At 53.8% G+C, this 21561-nt stretch overlaps 1 protein-coding gene across 1 annotated transcript; it reads left to right on the plus strand.

Annotated features, from left to right (window-relative positions):
• Positions 1 to 3315: 3315 nt before the first annotated feature.
• Positions 3316 to 14829, plus strand: RDH13 (retinol dehydrogenase 13). The gene is made up of 7 exons (XM_042920033.1): positions 3316 to 3446; positions 5812 to 5930; positions 7477 to 7632; positions 10177 to 10281; positions 11204 to 11416; positions 12245 to 12346; positions 13610 to 14829. The coding sequence occupies exons 1-7, from the start codon at positions 3382 to 3384 to the stop codon at positions 13834 to 13836; spliced, it is 987 nt and encodes a 328-aa protein (XP_042775967.1). The 5' UTR covers positions 3316 to 3381; the 3' UTR covers positions 13837 to 14829.
• The last annotated feature ends 6732 nt before the right edge of the window (positions 14830 to 21561 follow it).

The raw sequence follows: 21561 nt of genomic DNA on the forward strand, positions 1-21561 counted from the left end.
CTACGCAGAATATTATACTTTTTTTTTTAAACTCTAAAAATATGCACATCGGTATATAAACTTAAAAACAGAGAGAGATAATCAGCCTGCCCTCTCAGCTCCCCATACTGGTGGTTAAGTAAGTAAGTCATGGGTTTCTTCTTCTTCTTTTTTTAATGTTTATTTTCGAGAGAGACAGAGAGAGACAGACAGTGAGCAGGGAGGGGCAGAGAGAGAGAGGGAGACACAGAATCTGACAGGCTTCAGGCTCTGAGCTGTCAGCACAGAGCCTGATGCAGGACTCGAACTCATGCTCCACAACGAGATCATGACCTAAGCCGAAGTCGGAGGCTTGACCGACTGAGCCACCCAGGCGCCCCCAGGAAGTCATGGGTGTTCTTAAACATTTGAGCCTGATAAAGCTGAACGCAGAGTCTGTCCGGAGACACACACAGATGAATTAATTTCACTGTCAGCGTCAGGAGGTCTGTGAGGGCAGCGACCTTGTCTGTTTTGTTGCTGGCTTCCCCAGGGTGTAGTTCAATGTCTGGGACACAGTAGGTGCTCATTAAAAAATTGCTGAAAGGAATACAGAAGAAGGACTAGTAGAGAGCAGGACCACTCTACTACTGACAGGCCTTGAGGTTGCTTTTACTCGCTTCCGGCATTTTGTTACTACACAGAGACAGGGCTGTGAGGAACATTTTCCTGTGGATCTTTCTTTCCAAATGACTAATTCTGTCTTAGCACAAATTCCTACGGGAGGAATGACTGGCTCAGAGATATGCACAAACGTTTGTGCCATGTATCGCTGAACGGCTTTCGGGCAGGTCGTCCTAATTGAAACTTCCGTCAGCGGGTGTGACTGTGTGTTTAACCACATCCCTGCCAACACCGGGCATGAGCATTGTCTCGATCTTGCCAATCTGATAGGTGGAAAATATCATTTTGTAATTATCCTAATGAGCATTTGTTTGCTTCCTAGGAAGGCCGAGTAGTTTCGCGTGTGTGTTGACTTTACTTCTTTGCAAACTGCCCCTCATACCCTTTGCCTATGCTCCCCTCTCCTTGTTGCAGATTCATAAGAGCTCTTTATATATGAAGGATGTGAACTCTTTGCCATGTGGTGGGTAAGAGGAGCCAGAAATTGGGAGAAGGAAAGTCACTGCTCAAGGCACACATCTAAGAAGGAGACCAGGAATTTGACGCAAGATCTGTGTAGGTCAGGGTCTGGGGTTCCTTAGCACAGCCTCAATGGCACCTTCCCCTTTCCCACGCCTCGTTCCCTTCATGGCCCAGGAGCCCCAAGTTCCCACAGTCTCAGAAAGGGGAGAGGCTTTTCACCAGACTCAGCCACCTTTGCCACATCCCTATTCTTGCCCTACAAACCTATTCGTTGGTGGGTTGTGTAGATTAAATACACATAGTAGGTACTCAATAAATAGTTGCTGGTATTATTGTTTACTTTTTCTTTTAAAATTTCCCTTTAGCCACATCTCTTGACAGCTGCCTCTCCCTTCAAGCCAACCTCCTGTCATCCCAAATGTGCATCTCTCTCCAAACAACTTGCCTCATGACTCTTAGACTTTATATACGCTGTTACACCTATCTGGTTGCCCTTCTTCACTTGTTTCACTTGCCAAACTCCTATGCATCCTTCAAAACCCTATTTGGGTTTCCCCTCCTCTGGGAACTTTTTCCACATTCCTAGGCTGAGTCTCCAATCACAGATCCTGGACCCAGGGCTGTTGTGTTCCCTTTGGGTGCCCTGTGTCTAAGAGGGCACATGGAACTCACAGTTTTCAGGGCACTACAGAAATGAGCAACATCACCCCAAGGGGGAAAAATCATTAGCTCCAAACTACAAAAGCTACAGACCCAAAGTGAATACATTTCATTCTATACCTACAAAACGTTACATCAGATTTGTCGTCCAATCCAATATTCAAAAATCTCTTGGGACATTTGGAAACAATTTATCAGCCAGATTTTTCTCACCTCCTGAAGAAGAATTCTCAAGCATGTCTGTTGATTGCAGACAAATGCGATCTAATCATAAATCAAATGAGTTACTTGCGGTCAAGTAATTTCCAAAACTAAGTTGTAAACCAATTTTCAGTTTTTCTTTCAGTCAGCTTTATTGTGGGACGATTTACATGCAATAAAATTCACTATTTTTAAGTGAACGTGCTGGTAACATTTCACAAATGTATGTAGTCATGCGTATAACCGCCAGTAGGGTTGCCACAGAGACTATTTCCAAAACCGGAAGAAGTTCCCTTTCTGGTGATCACTGCCTCCACCCCTGGCCCCGCAGATCCTGTCTTCCCCTATAGTCTTGCCTTCCCTGGAATGCCTCTAACTGCGGTCACACGGCATGCAATCTGGTGTCTGGCTTCTTACATTCAGAATGATGCTTTTGTCCTTCATCCGTGTTGCGGCAACTGCCAGCGGTTCATTCTTTTTATGCAATAACGACCCATTGTATGAATTTACAATAAATTATCCAGGGGTCCAAGCCTCCAGCCCCTCTTCCCTCAGACCCAGCAGTCTAGATCCCTAGACTGCCTCAGACCCAAGAGTTCTGACCCTCATCCCCACCTCCCTCAAGCCAGGAGTCCAGGCCCTGGCCCTTCCTCCCTCAGACCCAGGAGTCCAGGCCCACAGCCCCTCCTCCTTCAGACCCAGGGGTCCAGACCCCCACCACCTCCTCCCTCAGACCTGGGGAATTCTGATCCCCGGACGCTTCTCCTTCAGAACTGGGAATCCAGTCCCTACCCCCTCCTCGGTCAGACCAGGAGTCCACGCCTTGATCTACTCCTTCCTCAAGGACCCCAGGGGTTTGGGAACCCCCAAGGTACTAAATCCTAGTTTCTAAGCACTGAAGTTCTCAAATTCTCTCATAATGTCTGTGAGGAAGGTACTACTGGTGAACACGCATTTTAGGTGGGAAACAGGCTGACATATCTGAAAGACACACAGAGGAGGACAGCCTGGAAGCGGTGGCAGAAACCGCAGCAGCAGGATCGTAACCCTCATGTTACAGAAGAACCCCGCCGCGCCTGGTAACTGAGCAAATTTGACTTCATTGGACCCGCGCACTGGCCCAGCCCCTCATGCCCCGCCCCTAGGCCACGGCCACGCCCACCGCCCCGGAAACTACCATTCCCAGCCGCAGCGGCGCCAGGGCCCATTCTCATAGGTCCCGCCTTGGAAGCCCCGCCCCTGGAAGCCCCGCCCCTGGAAGCTCCCGAGACGCCCCGCCTCTTCACGGAAGCCTGAGTCCCAGACGGCCAGGCCTTCCCCACGTGGGTCGCGGGCTGAGCGGTCCCAGGGGCGACCCAGCGGCGGGTCTGGGGGAGGGAGGCGGGGCTCCGCATCCGACCCCCGCTCCTACCCGGCATGAACCGCTACCTCCTGCCGCTCTCCGTGCTGGGCACGGTGGCGGGTGGCGCCGTGCTGCTCCGGTGAGTGCGCTCTGCTGGTGAGCCGCCGGCAGCCGCGAGGGGGGAAGGCTGGGGAGAGGTTGCTTGGTGGTCGCCGGCCTAGGACTCCTCCAGCTCACCCGACCAGCCCCGCCCCCAGACAGTGTTGGGGGGCAAACCTAGGTAGCCCCCCGTGGGCAGGTCACAGCCCAAGGTCACTCCGAGGAAGGGGGCGGATCCGGGTCCTCGTGAACCTGCTGGTCTAATTGCTTCCGTACTTGTCATCGATTATTGAATCCGTCCTGCGGACACTTATTGAATGGTCTCCGTAGTCATGTGCTGGCCCTGGTGCAAGGAAAATGTGTGCCACCTTAAGCTCTCTTATCGGAAATCGGAGACGCAAACTGAATTGCCCAACACAGTGCATGACCAGATTGAACTGCATGGATTATATACTTGTCTCTCCTGGGCGAACTCACTAAAAAACCCCACAGAAAACCCAGCGAACCCAGTATTCCATAGCAGCACTGCCTCGGAGAGCTTTCGATGCTGATGGAAGTGTTTTATATTTGTGCTGTTCGTTATGATAGATAGCACTTAAAGCACAGTTGCATCGTGCCTGTAATTAACAATATGGTGTTATATTGTACACTTAAGAACTTAAGAGGGTGGAAATCACGTTAAGTGTTCTTACCGCAATTAAAAAGAAAAGAATTAGTAATATATAATTCCTTTTTTTCAGAGAGAGGGAGAGAGAGGGGGTCGAAGTGAGCAAGGGGCAGAGAGAGAGAGGAGAGAGAAGCAGGGCTCACCCAAAGTGGGGCTCGTGTTCATCCCAAGAGGGCCTGGAGCCCATGCCATGCGGGCGGGGACTCAAACTCACAAACTATGAGATCATGATCTGAGCTGAAGTCAGATGCTTAATGATCAAGACACCTAGGTGCCCAGCAATATGTAATTAAAAAAAAAAAAAAAAAAAGGTTTGTTTATTTTTGAGAGGGAGAGGTGCAGGAGTAGGGGAGGGGCAGCGGGAAGGAGAGAGGACCCTAAGCAGGCTCCACGCTCAGCACAGAGCCAGTGGAGGGGCTTGATCTCAAGACCGTGAGATCAGGACCAGAGCCAAAATTGAGTCGGACGCTCAACTGACTGAGCCACCCAGGCGCCCCAGCAATATATCATTTTATTACAGTTACACAATACAAGAGATTGGCTGGGAGGCCTGAAAGTGATTGGAAAAGTATGGCTATTTATTCTTCATTATTTTTAAAAAGTTTATTTGTTTAAGTAATTGCTACACCCAACGTGGGGCTTGAATTCACGACCCCAAGATCAAGAGTCGCTTGCTTTTCCAACTGAGCCAGCCTGGCGCCCCTATTTTTTTTTTTTTTAATGTTTTTTAATCTTTATTTTTGAGAGACAGGGTGCGAGCAGGGGAGGGGCAGAGAGAGACGGAGACACAGAATCCGAAGCAGGCTCCAGGCTCTGAGCTGTCAGCACAGAGCCCGACGTGGGGCTCGAACCCACGAACCGTGAGATCATGACCTGAGCCAAAGTCGGACGCTCAACCCATTGAGCCACCTGGGTGCCCCAGAGGTGCCCTTATTTTTAATTTAAATAAAAACTTAGCCCCAGGTGGCTGGTGGTTTCCGTCTTGTACAGCTCCCTTCTCTCATATGGAGATGGCATTGTTTGGCCAGTCCCCCGCTGGTGACATTCAGTTGTTTCCAGTATTTGGCTTCTGTGGGATATGGGTAAAGAATAAGGGTCCCCCTGCCCCCCAAAGATGGGCACGTCCTAATGCTCAGAGCCTGGGAATATGGTCCTTTACCTGTCAAAGGGGACTCTGCAGATGCCATTGAGTCAAGGACCTTGAGATGGGGGGGTTGTCCAGGTAGGTCCACCGCAATCACAATGGTCCTTCCGAGTCAGGGACTTGAAGACGCTGTACGGCTGACTTTGGGGACAGGAGGGGCCAGGAGCCAGAGGGGCCAGGAGCCAGTGGGCACCTCTAGAAGCTGGAAGAGGCATGGACCGGCCTCTCCCCTAGAGCCTCTGGAAGGGACACAGCTCTGCCAACACCCTGCCCTTATCCCAGTGAGACCTGTTTCGGGCGCCTGCCTGCAGAGCCCTAGATCCAGCAGAGTTTAAACCCCCCGAGCTTGTGGTGACTGGTTCCAGCGGCCACAGGAAACGAACACAGCGGGTCTTCATGAAGTACTGATTGTCGTAGAGGCTCCCCCACACCTGGCCCTGCTGAGCCCTTTCTTTACCTGTGACGTCACAGTGGCCCCCATGCAGTCACCAGATGTCCTTTCCGTCTTTCGGTTTGGGGAACACAAGCTCATGTCGGCACCTGCAGCAAAGGGTGCAGATGGACAGAACTGACTACGTGGCTTCTCGCTTTCAGAGACTATGTTGCCGGAGGGTCCTGTCCCAGCAAGGCCACCATTCTCGGGAAGACCGTCATTGTGACCGGCGCCAACACGGGCATCGGGAAGCAGACCGCCTTGGAGCTGGCCAAAAGAGGTGAGGCCCCAGCGGGCACCTGCTTTCCCTGCCCGAGGCTTGGGGTGTGAGGTCTGGTGCTGGAGGGTGTGCGTTCCTGGGGGACGCTAAGGCCATCTGGATGTCCAGGTCCAAAGTCATGTCGGCTTAGGCCGGAAAGGTTCTCCTCTCTGAACGCGGTGAGGGAGACTCTGGGTCTCCGAGGAGGCTGTGGACACCCAGCGGTTTCTGGTGTTGGCTTTTCTCTTGGTGCCGGCCTTGAGCTCCCTTACGGTAGTCGACTCCGTCCTGATGGCTGGCTTGGGGCCTGGGTCAGAGGCTGGGGGTGAGGATCTGGCTTCAGGCTCTTCCAGGCTTACTGGTCGGGCGTTTTGTAGGAGGCCCCTCGATCTGGGTCCGGTCAGTTTTTCTCCTGGTCGGACTGGGGTCCTGGCGGACTTCCGGGCGGGAGGACTGCCCCGCTCAGCACGTGAAGGTCTCCTTCCAAGTTACAATCAGTGGACTTCCTGTCAGGTCAGGCACCGGAAAAGGAGGAGTCAGGGATTTGCGTCTGAGCTGCTGGAGGACCAGAGCCACCGCTGGTGGGGGCCGGAAGGCTGTGGCGGGGCAGGCTTGAGGGCTGCGGGAGATCGCAAACTTTCTGTGGGCTTGACGGGCTGGGGTGGCTGGGGAATGGGTCCTGGCGGGCCAGGCCGGAGTGGGGTCTACCCCTGTCCACCCCTGAGGTGAGAGCGGTGGGGGCCGTGATGGGCAGCCCCCCCCCCGGCCCTGGGGTTTCCCCAAGGAGGGGGCACGTGCCCCCCCCAGGAGAGGGTGGATACTCCCACCGTGGTCCTGAGGTCCCGAGGCAGCAGAGGATGAACGGATCCGCGTCCCATGAGTTCCCTTGTGGAGCGTGTGAGGGACAGCGGGGCCCAGGGGCGGGCGGGTAAGCCACACACATCCACGTGGTCTGCACCGTGGCTGCTTGTCCTTCTTCAATCCCTGGTTCTTGTCATTTTTCTAATTTTTTTTTTTATGGCCGTATTGAGATTTAATCCACACAACACACAGGTTACCCACTTATCCTTTTTTTTTTTTATGTTTATTTATTTTGAGAGGGAGTATGTGTGCACGCAGGGGAGGGGCAGAGAGAGATGGGGAGAGAGAGAATCCCGAGCAGGCTCTGAAGTGTCAGCATAGGGTCTGATGTGGGGGCTCAAACCCATGAACTGTGACGGGAGATCATCATCTGAGCTGAAATCAAGAGTTGGACACTTAACCGACCGAGCCACTGAGGCGTCCCCCGAGGGGAGGATTTAAAAACTATTCTTTATCTCGGGTGCCTGGGTGGCTCAGTCGGTTGAGCGTCCGACTTTGGCTCAGGTCATGATCTTGAGGTTCATGAGTTCAATCCCCGCGTCGGGCCCTGTGCTGACAGCTCGGGGCCCGCAGCCTGCTTAGGATTCTGTGTCTCCCTCTCTCTGCCCCTCCCCCACTCATGCTCTCTCTCTTTCAAAAATAAATAAACATAAAAAAAAAAAAAGATTAAAAAAAATATATTCTTGATCCTGTCCTGGGCTTCCAGGAGGCAACATCATTCTGGCCTGTCGGGACATGGAGAAGTGTGAAGCAGCAGCAAGGGACATTCGCAGGGAGACCCTTAATCACCACGTCAGCGCCCGGCACCTGGACTTGGCCTCCCTCAAGTCCATCCGAGAGTTCGCGGCGAAGATCACCGAAGGTAGGAGGGAGGACGCCGGCCTTGAGGGGCGCGGTGGGGTGGCCAGGCTTTGAGGAGTGAGTTAAACCAGCCAAGTCCTAGGGCTACCGTGGGGTGTTGGTAGACCGTGGCCCGTGTTTTCGGACAGGGGCAGACGTCTGCGGGCGAAGATGATACGCTTTTTATCTCTTCTGGCCATGTTAACGTATTTTACGTGTCAACCGTTTACGTAAATGGTTGGAAGAACTCAAAAGAGTGATCTTTCTGGATATGTGGACATTGTATGGAGGTCAGATATCAGTGCCTGTAAATAAAGTTTTATTGGCACACAGTCGTGCCCGTTAGTTTACGTATCATCTGTGGCCGCGTTAGTCCCGCGACGGCGGAGTTCAGTAGAGACAGACGGTATGGCCTGCAGAGCCAAAAGTGTTCAGTCTGGTCCTTTACAGGAGAAGCTTGCCCTGTCGGAAAACGAACTCCTTCGGCATCAGATCCCCCAGACGCAGAGGCCCGGATGAGGTTGGAAGTACCGGGGGATGAGGGATGAGTTAGCCTGGTGAAGGGCAATGGTGCCGACTCTCCACGGGTTCCTGAGGCTCCCTGGCTCTCTGGGGTGGCGGGTGACGCCCGGGACGCAGCGAGGAGTCGGATCCAGGCTCTGCGCGGGGTCCTGTGTGGGGCCACGGCCGCGACGATGGGCACAGCACAGGGTACCCGGCCCTCACGCTCTCTTTGCTGGGTGTTTCTTTCTGCACATCCGGGGACCAGGCTGGCATTTTTCTGCACCGCATCACACTCGTGTCTCTCTCGTCTTGCTTCCCACCCGATGTCCTCAGAACTGGTTTACGTCCTTATGTTTGGGAACAGGAATGACATTTACGGGAGGAAACGTTCAGAAAGTACAAACGGGGATACAGCCAACCATCTCCCTGCCGCTAGCTCCCAGACACCTTCTTCCTCAGACGTATTCGGTGCACCCCTTCTTGGGTGTCCTTCTGGAGACTGTGCTTTTTTTTTTTTTTTTTTAATTTTTAATGTTTATTTTTGAGAGAGGGAGACACAGAATCCGAGGCAGGCTCCAGGCTCCAAGCTGTCAGCACAGTGCCGGATGTGGGGCTCGAACCCACAAACCATGAGACCATGATCTGAGCTGAAGTCGGACGCTCGACCCACTGAGCCACCCAGGCGCCCCTGTTAGTGCGTTTCTGAAGCAAGCAGATATATATACCTGCCCTGGGCCTTTTTGATATAATCGGAGCATGTCATACATGTGGTGCTTTTTCTCCCCTGTTCTACCCAGCAGGTTCTAGTGTTTTCCCTTTTTAGAGGGGGAAATGAATCAGAGCAAAGCTGTGTGCCTTGGCCAGGGTAGAGCCAGGGGATTTGAACCTTCATCTGATGGTTCCAGGTAGTTCTGTGCTACCCCATCCACCATCAGATAAAGAACGAAATAGAGGTTCTGTTTAAAAGGTGCTGGATAACTAGTCTGTTGTTTCTACTGAACCTAAAAACCACTTTGAGAGTGTTGTGGGTTCCACTGTGTCCCCTCAAAAGAAGATGTGTTGGGATCACAGCCCCCAGGACCTCAGACTGTGACCTTATTTGGAGACAGGGTCTGTACGGAGGTATCCAAGTGAAAGTGAGGGCAGCAGGGTAGACCCTACTCTGGTATGACTGGAGTCCTCGTGGAGAGGGAGGTGAGGACAACAGACAGATGCCGAGGGAAGAGACAGAAGGCGGACAGTTGTTTACGGGCTGGGAAGAGAGCCAGGAACAGATTGTCCCTCACGGTCCTCAAAAGGAGACAATCCTGAGACCCGCTGATCCCGGACTCCCCGCCTCCAGAGCTGGGACGCAGTATGTTTCCGTGGCCCGTTGTTACGCGGCCCTAGCTGACTGATACAGGGAGGAGGGTGCTGTTATTCGTCCCATTTTACAGACAAGGAAACAGGCCCAGGAAGGGACGGCCGCTTGTGCCTGTGGAGAGGCAGGGCTGGGAATCGGCTGCCTGCTGAGCTGGGATTCCCATGAGTAACCCCCCCCCCCAGTTTCAGGCCCCGAGGCCCCTGCAGATGTGGCCTCTTCCCTTTTCAGAAAACGTCTCTGAGCTGCAGGTGGGGCGTGTCTGTTTTCAGAATATAGCAAACTGGTTTGAGGCCGCAGTTTCTTCACGGTTGTGGAGGCCAGAAGTCCAGGATCGAGGTGTCAGCAGGGCGGCACTGTTCTTGAGACAGGACAGTCCCTCCTGCGTCTTCCAGATTCTGGAGGTGGCCCTCGGTCCTCGCAGGCGCATCGCTCAGTTTCTGCCTCCGTCCCCACAGCACATTCCCCCCGCGGGTTGCTGTCTGAGTCCTGTTGGTTTAGGGCCCCAAGATGACCTTATCTTAACTGGATAACTTTTGCAAAGACTCTTTGCAAAATCAGGCTGTGTTCCCAGACTCCGGCTGGGCGTGAATGTCTGGGGGACAGTGGTCAGCCCAGGGCAGGGGGTGCTGTCCCCCCAGCTGCGCTCGTGCTTCATGCAGGCGTGGGACTGACGCGTTTGCCCTCACCCCTGTCCTCCAGAGAAAGAGCGCGTGCACATCCTGATCAACAACGCGGCTGTGATGCGGTGCCCCCACTGGACCACCGAGGACGGCTTCGAGATGCAGTTTGGCGTTAACCACCTGGGTGAGGCCTCAGGCTGCGGGCTCCGTGGGGTCCACGTCGGCCTGGGATGTGAATGGGATCCTCTGTGGGTCCTCCTCACTCTCAAGGGCAGCTGGGCGGCCGCTTATGGGGTTACCAGCAGCTCAGGGAGTTGCCTGCTGACAGCCGGGTGCTCTGCCAGTCCTTTAGATCCATCATCCGTCTCGGCCTTTTGACCCCTTGTCTGTCCTCCAGTCTGTCTGTCCTTCAGTTACTCTGTCTACCTGTTGTCACCCTGAATGCAACAGGGGTTCCCTTAGCAAGGGTGAGGAGGAACTAGGTACTGGGCAGGTGCCAGTCACTGGATTAGGGCCCACCCTCATGACCTCATTTTCACTTGATTGCCTCTGCGAAGACCCCTCTCTCCAAATAAGACCACATGCCGAGGTCTTGGAGGGTCATAACTCACGTAACTATCACTCAGTGTCCTATTGGCTGGGGCCCAGTCACATGACCGATGCTGGTGCAAGGAAGTCTGGGAAATGTAGTCCTCCACCGGGCAGCCCTGGTGGGCCGAGCTGAAAATTCTATTGCTGAAGGAGAAATGGAGGAAGGATTTGGGGAGATGGAAGGCGGTCCGTCCCCCAACCGACCTCAGGATTCGTGCAGAGCTTGATGTTGGGCTGGATCTTTCTTTCCTGCGGGGCCGCCCTGCTCACTATAGGACATTTATTTAGGAGCGTGCCTGGCTGGCCTCCACCCACCCGATGGCCAGAGCACCTCTCTCTGCAGTTGTGACGACCACAACCTCTAGGTGTTGCCAGAGGTCCCCTGGGGGATGGATCTGGCCCCTGTCCAGAGCCACGGGTTCCTGGGAGGGTCACACAAGGTAATGTTTTCAGTATGGTCCTATGTGCCAGGTAAGAATTCAGGGAAAATTGCCTTTTTGTTGTCCTGCATCCAGGTCACTTTCTCTTGACGAACTTGCTGCTGGACACACTGAAAGCCTCGGCCCCTTCGCGGATCATCAACCTCTCGTCCTTGGCCCACGTCGCAGGTCACATGGACTTTGATGACTTGAACTGGGAGAAGAGGACGTACGACACTAAAGCGGCTTATTGCCAGAGCAAGCTGGCCGTCGTCCTGTTTACCAAGGAGCTGAGCCGGCGGCTGCAGGGTACGTGTGTGGCGAGCCTCGCCGGCCTCTCTCTTCCTCTAGCTCTGCGCCTGGAACAGTCCTCCTGTGATGCTGGGCCCATGGGAGGTCAAGCACGGGTCCCAGAACAGAGTAGGTGGAGGCGGGACACGCACGGCACCATGTTCACCGGTGCCCGAAGCAGACGTCACTGGTCCGTCGTGGCATTCTCCCCGGCTCCTCCTGCACCGGCACCTAAGCCTTTGGTGCTCTGGGCTAGCGGTCCTCAACCGTGGGTGAGTCGGCACCCCTGGAGACATTCGGCAGTATCTGAAGACCGTTGGGGCAGTGGAGGTGGGGGGAGCGTTGCTGCTGGCATGCAGCCGCCCAGCCTGCCACGGACAGGATGAAGAACGATCTGACCTCAGCGTCCAGGGGGCCGAAGTCGGAAGGTCCGCCCTGTGCCCTTGCTTCTCAGAGAGCATTCGTGGACCAGCCACGTCCATTCAGCCAGGAGCTGGCTGTAACTAGCCTCTCAGGCCCCACCCCGAGCCACCGCCTCAGATTTCTCAGGGGTGGGGGGTGGGGGTGGAGCCCGGCAGCTGGGGGCTCTCAGGCCCTCCGGGGGATTTTCACGTACGTTCAGGTTCGGGAGGCCCTGTTCTAGGCAGTTACGTGACAGAGCTGCTTTGCAAGATGAAACCACTTGCTGTGGAAGTTTCCGAGCAAGGGGGGGGTGATGTGGATTCAAGGGGAGGACGCGGAATGGGATGGCCCTGGAGCCGAGGGCGGGCGGCATCAGCCTTCCAGGTGGGGCGTGAACCTGGTGTCTGCTCACCCCCTCGTCCCTCTCCTTCCCTCTCCCGTCAGGCACGGGTGTGACTGTCAACGCTCTGCACCCCGGCGTGGCCAGGACGGAGCTGGGCAGACACACGGGCATGCACAGCTCTGCCTTCTCCAGCTTCACGCTCGGTAAGCCCCCTCCTGGCCTGCGGGCCCTTAGCCGAACCCCTGCCCGCCCCGCCTGGGGCCCAGCTCCCTTCAGCGTATCAGTCAGACCCTGCAGAGAAACAGAATAAGATATATGCAGATGCTCGGAGAGACCTGTCTTGAGGGATCGGCTCGTGCATTTACGGAGGCTGAGAAGTCCCCGTGATCTGCCCTCTGTCTGCTGGAGGCCCAGGAGAGGTGGTGGTGTATGCCGGTCCAAACCCAGAGGCCTGTCAACCAGGGGAGCCCTGGTGTCAGTCCCAGCCCGAAGGCCAGGGGCCCTGGTGTCTGAGGGCAGGAGACGGATGTCCCAGCTCAAGCAGAGAGAGGGCAGAATTGGCTCTTCCTCCAGCTTTTTGTTCCGTTTGCACCTTCAACTAATTGCACGGTGCCCACCCACCTTGGTGAAGGGCGATCTCTTTACTCCTTCAGAGAGTATCTCATGCCCAGAGACTCTCTCCGGGGCTTGGCTCTGCCCCCTCCCTCGTATCTTCCGGGGTACTGAGAACGAGTTACTGGTACATGTGGATCCAGCCTGCCATCCTTGGAAATAGCCCCAGGAAACAGGCCAGATCCTGCTCGATGAGAAAACCGGGTCTCAGAGAAGGAGACCATGGAGCGGACTCCTGGTTGTGCCTGGGGTGGCTCAGCTTCACCCCAAATGAGCTTTGCCACCCAGGGAGGCATCCTCCCCTCCCGGAGCCTGTTTCCTTAACGACAAAGCGAGGGCCATAACAGCACGCTCCTCACGGTCGGGAGGATGAGATGGCCCTTAAAAGAACCGGCAGAGGGTCTGACCCAGCTTTAGGCTGAATAATTAGAACTTTAGAGCTAGTCCTGAAAAACATTTCGTGGGTGGGTGCCGGATATCAAGGATTCTAAGTTGAGGCTGGCGCTGGAGACATTTCATAAATAAAAGTTATTTTAAGCAAGAGGAGGTAGGGTAAGGACTCAGAGCTCAAGGAGAGGAGGGAGAGCTCCCGTGTTCTTGGGGAAAGCTGGAGAGGCTTGCTGGGGGAGGCAGCTTTGGGGCTGGTCTCTGGCCCAAAGGTGGCTGGGCAGTGCCGGGGAAGGGAACCCCTGGTGGAGGGAACCTCGGAGGCAAAGGCCTGGAGGTGGGCCGTGTGGGCCTGCGGTCCGACTTCTGGCCTCTGTGGGCCCTGGGCATCGTGGTGGAGGCGTTGGGCTGTTTGTGTCCTCCTCCCAGAACGTGTGTGGACTGAATGCCCTGTGGGCTCCTTGCAGGGCCCATCTTCTGGCTGCTGGTCAAGAGCCCCCAGCTGGCAGCCCAGCCCAGCACGTACCTGGCCGTGGCAGAGGAACTGGAGGGCGTTTCTGGAAAGTACTTTGATGGATTCAAAGAGAAGCCTCCAGCCCCTGAAGCTGAGGATGAGGAGGTAGCCCAGAGGCTTTGGGCTGAAAGTGCCCGCCTGGTGGGCTTGGAGCTGTCCGGTGGTTCCTCTCCTCAGTGAGGGGACAGCCCCTCCCAGAATAACCTTTGGGAGCAGGTGTCAAAAGCACGCGGGAGGCTGAATCACCTTGGATGCAGCAGCCAGACCAAGGCTGGCTGCTCTGTCTGCAGCACCCTCTAGGTGGCAGTGTTTGCCAAGGAATTCTGGCTGCCACGCCTACGTCACCCTCTAGGTGGCAGTGTTGGCCAAGGAATGTTGACTGCCATGCCCACGTCACCGTCTAGGTGGTAGTGTGGACCCCACAGGTCCAAGACCCACCGGTGCTGGCACTCGTGCCCACGGCACCCTCTAGGTGGCAGTGTTGGCCGTGTGAGCCTCAAGACCAAGGTTGTCGTGCGCGCAGCGCCCCCTAGATGGCAGTATTGCTCAAGGACCAATGGCCGATACGTCCACACCATCCGGTAGGGATCCCTCGTGGCTCTTGCCTCCTCTCAGGCACAGTGGACCCGGCTGCAGGTGCACACCTGGCCCATCGGCCGGCAGGGGCACGGGGCCATCAGACACCTGCCTTGTGCATGTCACTGGGAACTGCTGAGGGAGGAATCCGCTCCCTCTGCAGTCGCCGCGGCAGGAGAGCCAATGACGGCCACGGTGCCGAACTGTACACCCCTGGGAAAGCTGTCAGCCGGACAGGATCAAGTTCATGGTTCCCTGCGGGACCGTGCCCACCCGCAGTCGCCTGTCCGAGCCTCGGTTTCTCCCACCGTAGAATGTGCAGAATAACTTGACTACCTCCTAGGATGGTATGGTGGTGGGTGAGTTATCGTCCGGCGCGGTGAGTGGCAGCTGTGTGTTCCTTGCTGGCACCAAAAAGCTCGGTAATCAAGATACGAATACCTTAACGTTAAAAAAATGTGACATTTGAGGTACGTGGGGAGCCCAGGGATGCCGTTCCCCGTCCACAGAACAGCGAATGATCGTGCCCCCGATGCCAGCGATGCCGAGGGAGGGAGTGGAAAGGCATTAAAGACGGCCCAAAGCCTTAGAAGTACAGTTAGTTTTCTTTCTGTTACCACATCAGACCACAACAGCCGAAGGGTACGTTTGGGATGAACGGACTCCGGTTGGCACCTTCCAGCACGGACCCCAACGATCCCCACCTCCCCCTGTTCATGTCCTTCTTACCCTCTGAGAGAGGGCTGGACCTAGCTACTCACTTCCAGCAAAAACAATGCAGCCAAGCTGACGGAACGGCCGGTTCTGTGGTCAGGCTACTGATCGGCATCTGTCGTGCTGGCCCTCGCCCTGCCTCGCCGAGAGGAGCTGTGAGCTGTCCTGTGCAGACATCCCAGTGGCCGGGATGGCCAGAGAGGAGCTGAGGCCTCAGTGCAGCAATCCAGGGGCAGGTGTGAACACCAGGAGGTGGGAATCATGTTGGGGGGGGGGGCGGTTACCCTAAGAGCCTGTCCACCACAGGGATACACCCCCCCCCCCCCACATACATACACATGTGTGCGTGTATCCTCATAAAATCTGTGTATTTCTCCCTGTGGGATCAGGGAAAATACTTCTTTTTTTTATTTTTAAGAAATTTACATCCTGGGCCCCTGGGTGGCTCAGGTGGTTAAGCATCCGACTTCGGCTCAGGTCATGATCTCACGGTTCGTGAATTCAAGCCCCACGTCTGGTTCTGTGCTGACAGCTCAGAGCCTGGAACCTGCTTCAGATTCTGTGCCTCCTCCTCTCTCTACCCCTTTCCCGCTCACACTCTGTCTCTCTCTCTCTCTCAAAAATAAATAAACATTAAAAAAAATTTAACATCCAAGTTAGTTGACATACAGTGTAATGATTTTCAGGAATAGAATTTAGTGATTCATCACTTACATATAACACCCAGTGCTCATCCCAACCAGTGGTCTTAATGCCCCCTTGCACATTCAGCCCATCCCCCCCTTCCCCAACACCCCTCCAGCAACCCTCAGTTTGTTCTCGGTATTTAAGAGTCCCTTCTGGTGTGTCTCAGGGAAAGTACTTCTGGTAGTCCGGTAGTCTGAGCGTACCTCAAAACCTCCGGTTCTCCAAATATATGTGTAGGATTTGCCCGGAGGTGATGGTATTCGCTAACATAACCACAGTACAATGACCAAAATCCAGAAAATAATACTGACGATGCTAGGATCTCACATCTAATCTACAGACGTTGAAGTTTTATCAATGGTAATGTCCTTTACAGCGCAAAAGAAAACCACCGAAATTCTTTTCTGACCCAGTAGCCAATCCAGAATCACACGTTACATCACTTGTCCTGTCTCCTTAATCCGCTTTAAGCTGAACTGTCTTCCTCTTTCTTGAGTGGGACGCTTCTGAAGAGTCCTGGCCAGGTATGTTATAGAAGGTGCTTCAGTTTGGGTTTGTCTGTGACTTCTCTGTGAGTAGATCACGGGTGAAGCAGCCTCCAGTGGGGGGCAGAGCCCCACAGGGCAAAGGGCACGGAGCCGTGCTATCTGGGGACGTCACTCCCTGCGCCTCCACCCGCTCGGCAAGCGGAAGCTCCTGCACAGACTTCCTGGCTCCCTGCTGCCCAGTTTGGGTGGGTTTCTCAATCGTGGTGCCTTATCTCTGTGTATCTGGGCATCAGGCATGTGGAGGTGATTCGAACAAGACCAACTAGACCCTCTCCCTGAATCTGGACCTCGATGGGGCTGACACCAAGACCGATAAGGTTTGTCCCAAAGAGGTCTGTCGGCTCCTGGCCCCTGCACCCTGGCTCCTATCTGTACCAGCTTCGTACGGCTGCTCTGACAAACGAGCCCAGACTGGGTGGTTCACGCTCCAGAGTTCTGGAGATCAGAAGTCCAGAACGGGTCTCTGGGCTAAGGTCAAAATGTCACCAGGGCTGCATTCCTTCCGGAGGCTCAAGGGGAGGATCTGCTTCCTGCCTTTTCCCGCTTCTAGGGGCCCCCACATTCCTCGCCTCGTGGCCCTTCCTCCGCCTTCAGGGCCAGCAATGACAGGCCAAGTCCTCACACGGCCATCTTTCTGGCTCTCCCTCTCCCCTGCTTTTAGGAACTTGGTGAGGCTATTCGGCCTGCCCAGTGATCCAGGACCACCTCTCTCCTTTACACCAGCTCAAGAGCAACAATTCCATCTGCCCCCTCGATGCCCCTTTGCCACGTAAAGTAACAGGTTCTCGGGATTTGGGGCAGCCACCGTTCTCCCTGGCGCCCCATCCTCTCCAAAACCCGCTTCCTCGGCCTTTCCCAGGACCATGAGCTTCCCTGACACTTCCCATCAAGTCCTCCTGTTTCTATTAAAGCAAAATTGGCATCATCAGTGTTGCAAGGAAGTCAAGTGAAACGAGCACATGTTACCACTAACTCCCCACTACTGCCTCTTTAAAAACAAAACAAAACAAAAAAACCCAACAACCCGGGGAGGCACCCACCTGGCTTGGTTGGAAGAGTGTGAGGCTCCTGATCTTGGGGTTGTGAATTTGAGCCCCACTTTGGGCGTAGAGTTTACTTAAAACCAACCGACCAACCAGCCAACGAACCCTGGAGTGTCTTAGCAAGAAGAGTTGGAATCCAGTCTGATGCAGAAGCCCACATTCGTGGCAGGGGGCTACAGGCCTAAATGGAAGGAGCGTGAAGGCCAGCCCACTGGGGTGGCCGCTCCCACAAGAACCTAGCTCTTATGGAGACAAGTCCAACTCGGCCTGGGGTTGATTCTAGCCACAGAGCCTCACAAGCAACATCCGCTTCCTTTCCGGAACTGAGAAACCACAAGGACCGTGGGCGTTGACTCACGAATAACGTAACCCCCGCTACTCTCCTGAAAGCTTTGAGGTGATTCATAACTCTAAACATAGCCCCCAGATAGATGAAAGATGATCAAAACTGGCCTAGAAAAACTTCAAACCCACACAAGTCCACAGAGAGGATGGTGGCAACGTAATAAGCAGACTGAAGAGCGAATCATGAGGGTAATGCTTTGGGGATGTTGTTTTGTTTTGTTTGTTGTTTTAAAGAAACCCACGACCATGTCAGACCCTTCAGACTGCTGTTTGGGCTTTGGGGATTCGGCCAGGCTCTGTGGGCCGCCCATGCCTGCTATGAGAGCAGACAAGCAGCATGTGAGCTGGGCTGATATTCACCCCAGTCACAAGCAAGAAGGGACACTATTTCATAGCAGCACAAGTCCAGGAGTAAGGCAGGCTTTGGGCTCAGTGATGCAGCCAAGCTTCCTTCTGCCTATCTGACCGTTTGACAAAGTCAACCTCATCCCGAGGCTGGGCCTCTAGCCCGTCAAAGCGTGAACCCCTGAACGATCTGTCCAAATCTGAGCTAATTTGGAAGAAGTTACGTTGCCGACAAAATGAAGGATCCCGAGATCACTCTAGATTATCTGGGGGGCGGAGAGCCCTAAATCCAGCGACAGGTATCCTTACAAGAGATGGAAGGGGAGGGGACATAGAGCAGAGAGGAGGAGGCCGTGAGCAGACAGGGCGGTGAGTGGAACCATCAGCCTCAAACCAGGGAGTGGGGGGGACCCCAGAAGCTGCCACAGGAGACACAGGACAGACGCCCCTCGAGGCTCTGAAGGTTGTGTGGCCCTCCTGACACCTTCATTTTGGACTTCTGGATGAAACCACGCACATGGCAAGGGGCGGTCTGTCCTGATGGCGACGTGAACCGTAGGAACAGAGTGACCGGCCTGGAGCGGCAATTTCCCGTTGAAGACGTGCCACGAAATCCAGAGTCCTCTAGAGCAGTTGGAAGGGGGCGACCCCGCTGAAATCAGGCCAGGGTCTCAGACTGACGGTGCAGGGCTTCAAAGGAGGCAAAATACGCAGCCTTGGGACCCTCTGGGATCTGGGATTCAGTCATTTGTGGGGACAAACCTGAAAATCTGGAGCCCCAAATTCCCCTGAGATGCCCTGGGAAGGAGACACCAGCACCTGTCGATCGGCGGTCACAGTTCCTTCTTACGCAGGCGTCTCCCGAGATGATGCTCGTTCCCCTCAAGACTTGGGTCTCCCGTCTTTCCTGGACTGTGGCAGATCCCAGCTCACGATGGATGGATGGTACATGTAAGAAGTTGGGGAGAGTCTGTGGACATCAGGGTCAGTCACCTGCGATGAAGATTTTTATCTAGTATTTTAGGCTTTCTGGGTAGCTGGAGACTATGGCAATTGCATAAGTATGGATGGGTCTCCCCGATGACGGCCAAAGACAGTGCAGGTCAGTATTAATACCCCCGTTTTGAGGACTGGAAGGTGGTCAACTAGGAGAATGTCCTTGTTTGCAGGAAATACAGTCAGTATTTGGGTGAGTTGAATCAGGTCTGTAACATACTCTCAGATGGTTCAGCAAACAAATTTTTTCTTTGTATTGTATTTATAAACTCTTACGTAGGGGCGGCTGGGTGGCTCAGTCAGTTGTGTCTGACTTTGGCTCAGGTCATAATCTCACGGTTCGTGGGTTCGAGCCCCGCGTCGGGCTCTGTGCTGACAGCTCGGAGCCTGGAGCCTGCTTTGGATTCTGTGTCTCCGTGTCTCTCTGCCCCTCCCCTGCTTGTGTTCTGTCTCCCTCTCAAAAATAAATATTTTTTTAAAAATTAAAAAAAATAACTTAAAAAAAAACCTCTTCCGTGAGTTTGTTTCAAAATAAGTGGAAAAAATGAAAACAATGCAGAATGACAAAACAGCCAAACCACATCTTAGCATGAGAACAGAAGAGAATGCATACACTTTAAAACAATGCCAAGTAAAAGCAAGAGGGAAAACCTCACCGATTTCCAGTGAGCAAGCTCTCATGCTCTCTGGTTTCATACTTTCTCTATTTGAACAATGTGAATGTATTCCTAGAATAAAATTAAGTTCAATAAATAAAAGGAAAATAATGCATACCCATGGCGGGATCCTGTCATGTACTTTTTGCATTTTCTCCTTTCATTTAGCAAGAAATAGACCTTGAAGATCTTTATCACTACACAAAGATCTATCACATTCTTTAAAAAAAAAAAATACCTGCACATAATCTCATCACCTGGCTGTATCACGAGGATGCCACAAAGACAGTGAGGAAAACCGTGCAAAAGACAGAGGCAGGTGCTTATTGGCAGGCCCAAAATTGGGCGAAAACCACCGCTTGAAAGAGAAAGTTGTGCAAACAGTAAAAAAGCATTCAGACAGGTCAGGGCACTGACCTCAGGGCACCAACTGCAGTCTGTGAGCGGTAAAAGCAGAGAGAGGCAGCTTTTGGACATAGCATGTCGAAGGGGAAAAGGAGAAAGAGGGGGATCTCAGGGCTTTTCAAGAAGAAAGGGGAAAAACAAATCAAGGACATCACGTTTCTCCCCCTTCTCCGCCTCCCAGCGCGAGCCAGCTAGTAAAAAGCTGCACTTTACTACACTGACAGCAGAGGGCGCGCTTGTACTAAAAATCTTTCCAGAAGCAACCAAGAGCATTAGCTAGGCATAGGCTTAACAGGAGCCGTGCAAATCATCCCAGAGAGCCAGCCCTGTTTACAGAAACACACAGGCGCAGACATGTATCAGACACAGCCACCAAAATAAGCCAGGAAACAAGAACCCAAAAACTCAGTTGATACGCACCTAAGAACTGCCCCACTGTTGCACCACCTGTTTCACAGGTTTACAACAGCCCAAGGGTGGAAGCAATCCGGCGTCCATCAAGAGATGAAGGGATAAAGGGAACGTGGTTGCTCTGTCCACTGGAATGGTATTCAGCCTTAAAAAGGAAGGCAGCACTAACACCTGCTATAACACGGATGAACCTTGAAAACACTATGCTAAGAAGCCAGTCACAAAGACAAACGCTGCGTGGTTTCACGTACATGTGTTTCTAAAGAAGCCGGGTTCATAGAGATAGAAAAGAGCATGGTGCTTACCAGCGGCAGAGGGGTGAAGGTCTGGAGATTGCGTGGTGGGACCGGAGCAGTAGCCATTAATCCCTCCAGGGGGAAGTGCGTGCTGGGACTGGAGCAGTAGACATTAACCTCTCCAGGCCGAACTTCGGAGCCAGCAGGGAGCTTCCGGGGGAGGCGCGGAGGCTGCTGGTCTGGCACGAAATTGGGAGCATAACCTCGGGATGCCTGGGATATCTGACCTCGTGAAGGCAATTATAACTGATTACAATCAAGAGCTTAAGTCTCCCTGCTGAAAATACGGGGAGAAATGTCTGTCCTGTTTCTTAGAGCATTTCTTTAGAAAACTTGTATGTTTGGGGGCACCTGGGTGGCTCAGTCGGTTCAGCATCTGACTCTTGGTTTCTGCGGGTTCGAGCCCTGAGTCGGGCTCTGTTCTGACAGTGTGGAGCTTGCTCGGGTTTCTCTCTCTCTCTCTCTCTCTCTCTCTCTCTCTCTCTCTCGTCTCTCCCTCCCTCTCTCTCTACCCCTGCCCCGCTCACTCGCGCACGTGCACTCTCTCTTTCTCTCCCTCCCTCTCCCTCTGGCCCTCCTGGGATTCTCTTTCTGGTGGCCTTTCCAGGATTCTCCTTCTCTCTCTACCCCTTGCTCACTTGGGCCCTCTCTCTCTCTCAAAAAAAAAATTATATTTCGCCAACATTATGGAGCCAGTGCTTGGCTTAGTTCCCTTGAGGGAACATAAGGGTTTTGTATTCCCCCTTCACAATTTTACTGTATCAGGTGTAGGAAATTTCAATCTCCCCTCTCTTTGCTCTTTTTCTCTCTGTTTCTCTCTGTTTCTCTTTCATACCCAAGCTGTCCTCAATTTTTGTGCCTCCATACTGACCTTCAACTCCCA

The sequence above is a fragment of the Panthera leo genome, chromosome E2, assembly GCF_018350215.1.
Source record: "Panthera leo isolate Ple1 chromosome E2, P.leo_Ple1_pat1.1, whole genome shotgun sequence".
Taxonomy (NCBI): Eukaryota; Metazoa; Chordata; class Mammalia; order Carnivora; family Felidae; genus Panthera; species Panthera leo.

Bases quoted from the DNA above. Each gene is read 5' to 3' on its own strand.
- RDH13 (XM_042920033.1), top strand. From the start codon at position 3,382: ATGAACCGCTACCTCCTGCCGCTCTCCGTGCTGGGCACGGTGGCGGGT. The intron at 3,447-5,811 runs GTGAGTGCGCTC...TCTCGCTTTCAG, and splicing joins GGTGGCGCCGTGCTGCTCCG to AGACTATGTTGCCGGAGGGT. The intron at 11,417-12,244 runs GTACGTGTGTGG...CTCTCCCGTCAG, and splicing joins GCTGAGCCGGCGGCTGCAGG to GCACGGGTGTGACTGTCAAC.